The following is a 13,355-nucleotide window of genomic DNA, read 5'->3' on the forward strand; positions in this document are numbered from 1 at the left end:
ACTTCCTTTTTACTCGTAGAGGTGATATTTTGCGAGAGCACATATTTTCACGATCACCTACTTCTCAATCCTCTTTGAATTTTTTGCCGAATCATCCCTAACAAGTTCATTTCTCATCCTTACGCCAAATTTTCCGATTCTTGGGAAAGAAACTGGGAATACCAGATGTCAGATTATTCTCCCCCTCTTTCGGGAGATGATTTCGTGAGGAGATAACTTGAGTTATGTCTGCCCTTCCCATCACAGAGGCACGCAGATACACACCAATATACACGTATTTTATTGCAATAGCGTGCCAGTTGGGTAATCAAGAGCCGGACGGGTTTTGGTTTGTATGAGCCGCTTTGTTCGGGGAGAATGAATTCGATTTGTGGGCGGAACAGGTCATTGTGGAGCACGAAACACCCCCACCCCACCTCCCTTATCCTTCCCCTCCCCCGCCCCAGACCGCGCCTGAGACATAAACGCAAGACGCATTAGGGACCGGGAAGAAGGGAAACTTGGCTCCGACAATATTACGGGGGAAAATGATGGTGTATTAACATATATATGTATATATATATATATATATATATATATATATATATATATATATATATATATATATATGTATGTATGTATATGTATATATATATTTTTATATATATGTATACATAGACATATATATACATATTTATATACATATATATATATATATATGTATATATTTATATATATATATACATAGACATATATATACATATTTATATGTATATATATATGTATATGTATGTATATATATATATATATATATATATATATATATATATATATATATATATATATGTGTGTGTGTGTGTGTGTGTGTGTGTGTGTGTGTGTATGTGTGTGTGTGTGTGTGTGTGCGTGCGTGTATGTGTGTATATATACACACATACACGCGTAGATATGTATACACGCATAATGTAGATTATATATGATATAGTTAGATGAGCAGCAGCCAAAGATATATATATATATATATATATATATATATATATATATATATATATATATATATATATATATGGGTCGCGGTAGTCCAGTGGGTAGAGCGTTGGACTGCTGACCAGAGGGTCTCGGGTTCGATTCCCGGGCAAGGCACTCTGGGCACCTGCAGCTCCACCCAAGCTTAAGTGATATTTCGGGTACCAGGTCTTCCTGGGTAACCATAACCGGCACAGGGAAAGGAACTGGCCCCCCTACCCTGATGTGTGAATTTTCATACGCCGTATAGCGCTTAGTACTGGGTGATTTCTACCATCACCTACTAAACCCAATATACTAAATATATATATATATATATAACGCCCGCATCAGGTTTAACGCGACTTGTTTTACTCCCCCTACCCCGCCATTCCAACCCTCAGGCAATTTTCAACATACCATCGTCACCTAATGTCTCTTTTATCCAATATTCCGGTCACATAATGAACGTTTGCAAAAGAAATTATCTTTTTAGTGGCCATGGATAGCACTTCCTCATTTGCTTTTATCAATGTACATTTTATTTTTTCAATTATTCTCCGCAAAGATACCTCACAAACTTCCAATTAATCTCCTCTTGCCTCAATGAGTGTTTCGGAACCGCAAAAAGCTATGCATAATATGAGAGTGCATTCTAATAATTTTTTTGCACTATTTCTTATTATAGTTATCATAAGGTTACGTCTTTTAACAAAATAATTTACCTACGCAACTCATATATTGTGATGCTCCTATAATTTTGTTCCAAAACTCTTCTTAAAACAGTAGGTTCTCGAACTCTTCATGAAGAAGTACCTAACAGGTGATTTCTCCTACAATTCCATGCACTCATACACTTAAACCCACGTTTATGGTCAAATAAATTAAGAATAAAAACGTATTGTAGGCATGCTAATATGATTCTAAAGTCTGTCGTAGAAAGTAAGGGAAAAATGAATAAATGAATAGGACCACCGTTAAGCAAACCCTAATAAAATATTATTGAATCAAAAGATTCAAGCTGATCATTTAAATTCATTCATATGGGGACTGTGATCAAATCAATGGGTGTCTACTCCAGTGTCTATTTAATCACATGTGTAATGAGATCGATGAAGTATTCGGGAAGTCGAAGTTCAACTATTACACTGGATACATGTATAAAAACCACTTACCTTTTTGCAGCGATATTAGATAATCTCTGTCAGAATAATTTACATGAATTAAATTTACTTTTTTTATTTATTTTAACATTACTCTAAAATGATATCAGTAAAATGACAAATATTTGTGCTGAGGGCCCTTTTTTTCTGAAGACTATATTGTGCATTTGCCTCGCTCAAATGGCGACTCTCAATTAGTTATGACTTGAATATTATGAAGATGGAGTAAATCTGTTATTCCTCTTTTACGTACGAAGAACAGAATCCTCAGGAATATCTTGTTGACATAAAACCCTGGGCACCAGCGTGCGAATAATCCATTACCTATTTTTGGATCCAGCGTGTCTCTTTGTCAATATCAATTAGCAGGATGCCTCTCAATTAAAGCGGTTTAAACAATTTTAAAGCATTTGGACACGAGTGCTACAATCTTTTTTGGCACTAACAACAAAATATGATCAAAGTCATTGAGGAACAGTACGTGAATGATGGTTTTGATAGTACTACATTAAACCCTGACACAGAAAATAATCCCCGTAAATTCCTCCGGATCATGTAGAATAGAACGTTTGATGTACTTCATTGTTACAATTGATCCAGAACCCCCCTACATTGCTATGCTCACTTTGAAAAAAAAACAATTTGTTCTTCCACGTGCAAGGTCATCATCGGCTTCGTAAGTCGAAACCTAGGTCTTGAATCATAAAATGTGCATGGAAGAACAAAGGATTTGCTTTTTCAGCGTGAAGCGCTTTCACAAAGTGACGCCTCCCATAATCCAAGTTATATTGACTCTCCTCTGCTATTTTTAGGCCCGTCGCCCGTTCTCTGGTTGTGATACATGAAGTAGAATACAGTTACATAATGATGACTCCGATTTCGTTGGCAGGCAAAATTTCGTAAATATTTAAATAGAACATTTTTTATGAAATCAGATATGACCGGCTCAATATTTGAAACGCATTATCAGAATATATGTATTCAAATGAGAATTCATCATGGGATTTTGGTTAAAATCTCTGATTTTTCGCTTAATCATTTGATATGTTACCTTCAATAAATAAAACAATAAGCGTATTATGAAATGAAGAGCATTTGATCTGGTTAACATGAACGAGACGTAATACCATCAGTCAGATATGTGATAAAAAATTAATTTCATCCGTGGAGTGATGATCATCCGCTCTTTATAAGCTATAAGTACGAACGACTAACTTATTGAAAAAATGATTGCTTTTAATTGGAAAAAGATAATTCATTTATCGATTTAAACATTAAAGGTGATTCCAAAAATATTTGACTAAGAGATTCCAATGATCCTTTCCCTTTCATTAGCGAGGAGGCTTAAAGCTTGGTACAACACAATGCGATAGCTTATTTCTGTTTAACTAGGGAGTTAAAGTAATAGTTTCAAATTTATGACATAATTATTAAAATTTAAAAAATATGAGAATATTATACCTAATTAATGTAAAGGCAGGAAGAAAATTTGCAAACTTAGTTAATTTAAAATAATATTTATGGATACTCAACCGATTCACTATTAATGGCATTATTTTACATGGAATACAAATATGGAGCAAATGAAATCAGATTCTCGGACGACGGATTGAAATTGAAAACTACAAATGAAAGAAAACTGAATGTGAGTTATTCGCGTCTAGATGGAAAGGGTGATACGACTGGAGCTCCCGATCGCTTCCGGAGAATTTGGTTTTCGAACAAAAAAAGGGTCAAATTATTCAAATAGCTTCCTATCCACGGACTTTATTAAACAATTAAAGGTGAATAATAATTAAATAATTAATTTAAATAATAATGAGCACTGTATTGAAAAACTTGTCAGCTAGACAAAATTCGTTCAAAGAACACACAAGAGAATTATGGACCAACCGAACAACATTTCGATAATCAACGGTTTCAGGCATCACTTTGTGGAAGTATTTAATCTCCATATAAAAGTATTTTGTACTTTTCCACGGATTAAATTTTAAGCAACAAAAACTCGGTTAAACGCGTTGTACCTTATATTTGTCCGTGGAAAATGTACGAAATATTTTAATACGAATACACATTTAAATTTGAGAAAGATACAGAACTCCCCCACAAAAACTCCAGTTTCTAAGGGAAAGGTTTTACAAAATCAAAGCGCGTGCCAAGGTATTTAAAGAAACGGCGATTTAATTTGGTCCATGAGATTCTGATATCCATCCACAATCAATGCGACAGTAAAATATACGGCCGTTTAATCTTCAGACGCCTTAATTTTGACCGACGGGGATATCAGGACTTAAGGTCCGAAATGCATCCGAAGGCCACTGCGTTTTGGAGATTATTTGAGCGCTCCAGCGGTCCAGTACTCCAGTGCTCCGGGATGGCGGCGCTCTTGTGCACCGCTGGAGGCGATCGGCGATGTGGATCGAAGCGTTTGGGGGACTCACCGGGTGCCGGTGCGCTCTGCGGCGAGAACACCATGATGGTGTTACCGATGGTTGTGGTGAAGTCGAGGAAGCCGTAGACGGTTTGGGTGACAAGGTGCTCACCGCCGGTGACCGCGGCCAGCGACGCCGCCACAGCCGCGGACTCCGAGGCCGCCCGCGCCTCGGGGTTCACGTAGACGGGTCCGTTGGCCCGAGCATTCGGAGTCCAGGCTGCGAGAGAAAGAGAGAGAGGGTGAGTGGGAGGGGCAGACAGTGGCATTCACAGTAATGGAGACGATAGGCAATGCAGGGTTATCCCACGGATAATTTACAGACATGAACCGTGCCATGTCAACATTTTTAGGACGTTTTCCAAGATTATTCGCGTCTCCCACCGGGTCCACGTTCGTAGGTTTGCCGACGTTTCGATGGCCGAATAACGGGCTTCGTAAATTGAGGCAGGTTAAAGGCTCATGAGGACAATGTAATATATTTTTCTATATTATGTGATGTGTAAAACCGTTTTCCTATAAAATCACACCGCTATATTGTCCTGTGAGATCCCATAACGCCTTCTTTCATCCCCATTAAAACCAATGATATATATATATATATATATATATATATATATATGTATATACAAAACCATAAACACACTAATCAACCCGAAGGTCGGTTTGGTAGGTGATGGTAGAGTTCACCCAGTACTAAGCCCGACGCCTTGTGAAATTCACACATCAGGGTAGGGGGGCCAGTTCCTTTCCCTGTGCCGGTTACGGTTTCCCAGGAAGACCTGGTACCCGAAAAATCACTTTACCTTGATATACAAACACATATGTATATATATATATATATATATATATATATATATATATATATATACATATATATGTTTTTATGTACATGTATACATGTGCACTTCGAAATATATCATGAAGAAAAGCGTATACTCTTGGAGAATTAATAAGTTCTTGGAAATAGGAATTTTTAATAATTTTGTTAATTTTTATACGGCAAATTGCTATGGACTAATTTACGTGAATTTCAATTGAATTTCATAGCAAAAATTCCACTATCTTCCTTAAACTTGTAAAACAATCTTTCAATATTGGCTGGATAGTTTTTTGTTTAAAAGCTTTTCAGGGCAAAATTTTATTTATTTATATATTCGGCTTCTATACTAAATTAATCATTGTATGTGGAAGATCATTTATCGCCACGTAATAGCGCATTAATGGTAATTTTTATTAATGTGATTTTATTGGAAATGCAAAATCCATTCTGCGCTCGGCTGTTAAATTATAGAACCAATGTCGTGTGGTGATACGGTTCGCGGTATTGAGCAATTACAAAATAATATGTGTGACTGACGAGCCCGGCAGCGTAGCAGCGACTCTATATGTATCTAACTAGCTCATATTTACAGTGCAGCATTGAATGGCATGGGTTCTTTTATTTCCGTTTGGACGAGAACTTCTACATTTGCTGGTGGCAGGAGCTTCCGCCGAATGAATGCGCGAATTCTGTTGCGCCGAAAATAATCGACGGAAATGCACAAAAATAAAAATAAGGGAGGAGAGAGCTCGAGGAAAATTCACTGCGGATTAGATTTTCGCGTTTTTTCTGCGAGAGGGGGAGCGGTTTAGACGGGGGTGGTGGTGGTGGGGTTTGAATCCTTCGACCCACCTTCGAGTGAAGGTGGGAGAGGGTGGAATGGGGGGTCGGTGGGGTGGTGGCGAAAGAGGGAGGCCGTCACTCGTGGTCCAGATCCAAGACTATAACTGGGGAAGGAAGGAACGCTGCAGTCGTAGCAAACGGGGCAGGGCCGAGGACGGGGAGGGCGTGTGGGAAGGGCGCTAGGAAATAACGGCTCGGGAATGAGTGGGCCGTATTCGCAATTCCCTGATGAGTTCCCCAAAATACTACTCCGCTCTTCCCTCCACACGACCGGGTATCTTCGAGGGAAAAATGGCGAAACGAGCGAAAAAATATATAGGGACCAGCGAGGAATGTGGGACCAAGGTTGGGGTGGGAACCCCCGGCGATATTTATCCCCCTCCCGCCTTTCATCCACTTTCCCTAGCCCCCGCATCAATAGCCCCGGAGTATTCGCCGCGTGATCGCAGTCATTTATTGTTTGACGGGATTCAGGGGGGTGATCCTGGATGGGGAAGGAGGGCTGTTGGCATTTTATTTTATTTCCAAAAGAGTTTCATGTCGTTGGAGCGGGGGGTGGGGGCGGATGCATTCAACTCCATGACGATGCACTCGCTGGAGTTCCAATTTACATATTCCGACTAATTCTCATCCCCTCCCCCTTCCTCTCCCCCCATTTCTTCTCCCTCGACTCTTTTCTCCTCCCGCCCCCGCCATTCCTTTTTTTCCTCTCTCTCTCTCTGCGAATCCTTTTCATTCCTCTGGAATATTCGTTCTCATTTTCCGGAATTCCATTCCCACTCGTCCTCTATCCTTTGCGAAATTTCTGTTCTTTCTCACAGGCGACGACTTTGTTACTCCCGTCAATGGATGGCTGCGGATGACTCGCGGCTTATATTTTTAATCCCTTCCCTCTTGTTCTCGCCAGTGTTTTCTGGGAGCGCCAAGAGACGAGCTGACTCCTCGGAATGGCCCCATTTCCTACTCCATCTATTCTTCTCTTTGACCATGACTGCATTGGCAAACGTTCAAATTACTTAATGGACAAATTTGTCATTTCTTTCCGATTTTAAGTCGTTTTATATGTTAGAACTACCTTTTATTTGTCTCAGTATCCTTCGTATGTCGGTTTTATCGGAGTTTAATGGGTTTACGCATATTATATGCGGAGGACACTTAATAATCGTAACCCCGTTGATTGGGATCATGGAATGCAATCCGATTGAAATCTCAGTGAAGAGGATGGAGAGAAGTATTGAGGTATATTAATGTTATAAGTGTAATATAAGTATTGAGGTCTATTTGTAATATATTGTGAAAATTTCCATCTTTTGTCGGGGCTAGAGGAAGGAAGGCGACGGAAGACTATGAGATAATCCGGATCAAAGACGGCCCTGATTGCACCACGAATTGGGTTCATTGAAAAAGTTGACCTGGAAGTTGCTCAACATATCCGATTAAGAAAAGGATTAAATGCGCCAGTTTTTCTGGAGAAAATTGCTCTAGGTTCAATAGCAAAAAAAGATGTCCGTTCCAATGTTGTGGCGGAGCAAAACTCATCAGGTGCCGCCTAATAATTTAAGAGGAGTTAAAAATATTTTGGAATACTTTTCGATACTAGGACAGTTATTTCGTCGCCAATTGTTTCAATCTACGCCCTAGGGCGAAACTATCAAGTGCAGATTACAAGAACTGTTTTTATCAACGCAAACTAAGCCATTATGATCTCACTGGTTTTTATTGACAGACTTACGCACGTATTTTCTCTGTAAACTAGCTTGACGATGTCCCCGCTGGATTATCCAAAAATCCAGAGCTCGTTTCTAATATTGCCCAAAGTAAAGTAATTGTGAGTATGTAAACGTTGCTAATTTCCTCACTCCTCCTTTACATCTAAGCAGCATTTACTATTGTATTTATCATGATTTCCTCTGTGTGATTCACCGAAAAGTGGTTTCTCGTTACCATTAGACATCGCAATTCCTTCCCCATTCGAGAATATTTCTTTGGCAACGAAGGTTGTACTCGGCTCTCATCATATTCAGATCGTGTTCGCTCCTCTCCGTGGTGCTTTTCCAACTTTTAACTCATCATATTTGCTACCTTTATTAACAACCCCCCCCCCCAAACGTCTTTCTTATAACTCATGCACTCTCCTCAATCCACGCTCCCCGGCGAACGGGTCATCGTCCCCCCAGGGAAATGGATGATTTCGGCCCCGCCCCACTTTATTTCCTTTCTCCTGTCGTGGAAATTGTTCGTACAGCGGAAGCACGATGTTTGCAATCCGCGACCCCCCTTCCCTCTCCCGCATCTCCCCTCATTACTCCCCTGGGGAGGAACCGGCCGGCCCTCCCACCGTGAAGCGCGGCGTCGAACTCGTGATCGACCGGTGAAATTGCCTCTCAGGCATCGACTGGCATCCGGTGGCGCGAGTGGGGGAAATGTTGGTGGGTGGGTGTATACATACAGGTGTACTGTGTGCCTGTGAGTAAATAAGAGAATTAGTTGCGGGGAACCTCGGGCGGGGAGGATTCGGCTCTGAGGCGGAAACATTTCACCCCCCACCCTCGAATCCCATTCCTCCTGCATGTGCATCAAATCGAATTGCGACGAGGGGAGCGCAATGCACCCGCTCCCCACACACTTCGGTTGACCCTTCGCTGGAAGCGTACTTGGCCGGAAACGATGCACGTGTCTCGAAGGAGTCCGTGCCTGGGAGACGAGAAACTGGATTCTCTCATGTCTGAACCCGTAAAGAAAGTCGCGCTCGTTTTAATAGACCTGCACGTTTCACGCAAATGAACAAGAAATGATTGATGAAAAATCGTAGCGTTCGCGTTTTCGAGGGGTTTATTCCCCACAAGCTGTAAGCCAAAACGATGTCACGACTAGCATTCCAACTCTCCTCTCATATCATAACGAGTTGGCATTTATTTATTTATTATTTATCAATTTTTAGTACCTTGAAAGCCACGACTAGGGTGTAGTGCGGCAGGGGGTGAATACGCAACAGACTAATTTGGACCCGAATGTTTTTACCTCTACCGCGGTCGATCAATGCTATTATGATCCCTCATCGTTCGTGGAAAAAATGACATGCATTAATTCTATCTGTTCTACACTTAATCTCTCTAATTATATTGACGTGATCTCGCCTACTGTGGTACGATAGGGATAATAATACATTTTCAACATCACTGCTAAAGAGACATCCTTCCAATTACGGAGTTACGCTAATTGCCAAAGTAGGCATCCCATTTCATGAATGACGCATATATATTCTGCTAGTAAAGGGTACGCCTACTGCATTGATAAAAAGATCACAATCTGTGATCAAGCAGTTACTAACTACAGCAATAAAAACTGTATTTCACGGTTGAGTGTGTTGAAATCATAAGGGAAAAGCATCAAACGTAATGAGATTGGCCATCGGATCCATAGCAAAACTTCATTCTCGGGCCTTAATTTCCAAAGCACTAAATATACTAATAATTAAAGTTCAGCGCATAAATAGAAAAATATTCTCGATAGTTGTATCATTGGGTTGAAGCTGTTGCAAGTTTGGGAAATATTGAAACTCCGAACTATTTCTTGCGTTGTCCCAACGTCGAAAATTGCCTTGTTTATGAGATACTACTGTCCCGGCTCTCTCCCCTTTCACCGAGAACGAGATGGCCTCCAGGTCTCGCGAGGAAAGATGGAATATCGTGGCACAAGGGCTCATGTTGTCAATATATTCAGCCAATGGCTGTTGACAGTAAGTTTGTAAATGGTTTCACTTAAGGAAATGTCATTTCAAACCCTTTTTCGGGGGACTTCGTGGCAAGTAGATGCGCCAAAGGTGGCGGATGCGTTGTGACGACCGCGTCGCGTGATTGCCTGCTCGAGGGAGCATTACTTCCGGTTTCGGGGGTTTGGAGACATTACTCCCTTCGCCTAGGGGCGGTTTAAATATGCGGGCGGCGAGGGGGGTTGGGAGAGGGGGGAAACGAACTCCCGCCCCTCGAGAGGTCAACAAGTGGTGCAACTGACACCGAGGCCCCGGAAACAATTGAGCCCTGAGTAACTGAGTACTCTTCCCGGAGGCAACCGAAGGGAAACTCTTAAGCTTTCAAGTCAATATCGCACCGCCTTTGTCTGTCAATGGGACGCTCAACAAATATTTGCCAGTCGTTCAGGCTGCGTTTGAAAAATTTGAGGCAAATCCAGATAAACCTTCCGAGTTTGAATCACTTAATCATTATTAGAGATGAAAAGTAAACTAGTTGTAAATTTTTAAAATTAATTTTAACAATGCAATTAAGCTTTTTTATCATTTAAATGCAAAATATTAAATCGATATTTATTTTTAAATACCTTTAAGTTTTAAAGAACCCACCTAAGCGATCGAATGCCTCGTAAATAGCAGTGAAGTAGTGAGTTCCATTGGTGGGGAACCGTTGTAATCTCAAAAATCACTACACAATTTAGCCAAAATCGATTACTTTCAACTAAAACCTAAGAAATAGCGAGTATGGTTAAGAAAATAATTAGGATTATCAATACGTGATAAAGGCTTCAGATAATTAGTTCTCGGCGCTAATACGGTGATACCTAAATAATGCGAAAATATGAAATTATTGGGCAATTATAATTAATACTTGCATCATGTACACTTTCACGTATTTTTTAATCCCATTCACTCTCATATCGCTGGATGAATAGTAAAATTAATCTGTTCATTTTGAAGAAACAGTGTTTAGCACGCTAGGGCTCAAAACGTTTTATCATTTCTAAAAAATTCCAATAGATGCGCACAAATTTAAAATAATTTGAGTCTTTGATAAAAAATTTAATCAGGAATCATTGGTAATTTTAAATATTTTTCCCTAATATTCACATTTTGTATTAAATTTTATGCTTGCAATTAATATAATAGTCTATCCAAGAGTAATTTTATAAAATTGTCTGCTTTGGTGCTGATTTATGAGAAGCTTTTTCTGGAGTGTCTGCGTTAAGCGACATACTGACTATTTATACCATCAAATAATCGGCTGCCCACAAGGAATTAGTAATAAATACCTTTTATTGAAATTATTATCATTTCATTACTCAAGGCTCCTGAGGAGAAAACGAACTTCCCAAAAAATGTTTACCCTTTTGATTAAATAATTGCGTTATTTATTTTCCCGCAATATCTTTCTGTTTGTATTATAATATTTTCCGGCAGACAGACTCCTATCTCGTCACATGCCTCGTGAGTTAATTATCCGGACTATATCTTTTTTTTTAAGTTTTTTCGCTTCAAAGCCTTACGCGAAGTTCGTTAGGACGACAGCAGCACTTAAACGACGACCGCTTTTCATTTTGAGAATCATGTTTGCTCGGCCTCGGTCGGGCCCGTTCGTCCGTCGCGCCCGTTCATTTTTGTCTTTCCCATAATTCTCTTTCGTCATCACATCTTTGGAAATAACAGTTGCAAGTCCTGGTAATTAATATTGATGGGAAAAATGTTTAAATTAATTCGTAAAAATATTCTTTGAGAAAGAAATGCCACGGGTAATGCCGATCCATGGGGTGTTAGCACAAGCACTTAAAATTCGCATCTCTGTTACATGATGATTTCCATTCCCGCCATCTCTTTTTAAAAGACCTCTGCACATTAGTATGTTATTGGCTAAAACTTCAAGGGCTCTGATGGAACAATTCCTTGGGAATACATTATTAAAATACTTCATTTTCGTACTAACACAATGTCTGTCCCAAAATTAGTAGGACTTATTTTTTTCTGGATAGACGGACAGACGGGCGGTGATTTTCACTGGCTGAGTTCGAGGGAGGGGAGTCTCAGGAAAGGCTGGAGACTGGTGGTATTAGGTTGCCAGCATTTACGGAGTGTGGATTACTCCTTCGCGAAACCTCCATAAGGTGACATCGTTACACCCCGTCATACTCAAGGCAGCTTATGGTGATAACGCCATGGCTAAATCGGGTGTTTTTGTGTACCACAAGTTGTTCCGGGACGGTAGAGAATATGTTAAAGATACCGAACGTTCACAACGCCTGTGGACCTCATCAACAAGTCACGACAATCTTGCGAAAAAGAAGGATTTGTTGGACAGGGATCGCAGATTAAATGTTCCCATATTGCTGATGAACTTGTAATCCCTAAAAGAGATGTACGAGGGTCATCCGGAAAGTAGTACCCGTTCGTGAAATAAAGACACAAAAGTAAATATTAACAAACATAAAAAATTTTATTTGAAAGAGGATACTTTAAACTACTTCTCAACATAATCTCCAAGCAAATTAAGGCATTTGTCATAACGTGTGACAAGTTTCTGTATTCCTGCTGCATAGTCCTTCGCCGCCAGCTCATTGAGATACGCGAGGGACCCATCTTGCACAAATTTTTGCATAATGCAGATGGTGTTTAACAATTTCATGAACAATTGTTCGAGAAACATTGGGAAAATGCTCACAGATGTCATCAATTGTGACGCGCCGATCGTTCCTCACGAATTCGTCAACTGAGCTCACCAGTTGGTCTGTAATGACAGACGGTCTCTCCGAACGCTCATCGTCGTGTGTGTTCCCCCTCCCCATGTTGAAGTTGCGACACCACCGCCGAACAGACGACTCGTCCATTACATTGTCTCCATACACCTCCTTTAATTGGCGATGAATATCACATGGGCGAACGTTTCTTGCATTGAGGAATTTAATCACTGCCCTCACTTCACAACTGGCGGCGTTCTCAATTTTTTTAAACATTGTAAACAATCACAGAAACAACACAGGCAATGCTAGCGTCACGCAACTTGGCTCAGAGAAGGCAGACAAGCCACTGAAGCTATCTGACCTCGTCCAGCGGCTACTCGCGTCGTCAGCACTTCATGCGGCACGAACGGGTACTACTTTCCGGATGACCCTCGTACATCGATTTGTAGCCGAAAAAATGGGCATGAGAAAGGTTTGTGCAAAGTTAGGAAGCCGCGAGTGCTCTCTTGAGTAACGGAATTAGTAACGGACTACCTCGCCCGGCACAACGTGGCAACCATGACTCAGGCACCCTGCAGCCCCGATGTTGCCCCACCAGACTTCTTCCTCTTCTTCTGGCTCAAATCCGTGCTGAGAGGACGTCACCACG

The 13,355-nt window shown here is 40.6% G+C and overlaps 1 protein-coding gene across 1 annotated transcript in view; it reads right to left on the bottom strand.

The window, feature by feature from the left end:
* LOC139688573 (uncharacterized) overlaps positions 1-13,355 on the bottom strand; it is a 490,329-nt gene that overhangs the window by 41,844 nt on the left and 435,130 nt on the right. The window contains exon 4 of the mRNA XM_071586126.1: positions 4,589-4,798. Coding sequence (XP_071442227.1) covers positions 4,589-4,798 — 210 coding nt within the window. The remainder of the gene's footprint in view (positions 1-4,588; positions 4,799-13,355) is intronic.

This window comes from Hetaerina americana, unplaced genomic scaffold, assembly GCF_022747635.1.
Source record: "Hetaerina americana unplaced genomic scaffold, ioHetAmer1.1.p SCAF_20, whole genome shotgun sequence".
NCBI classification, from domain to species: Eukaryota; Metazoa; Arthropoda; class Insecta; order Odonata; family Calopterygidae; genus Hetaerina; species Hetaerina americana.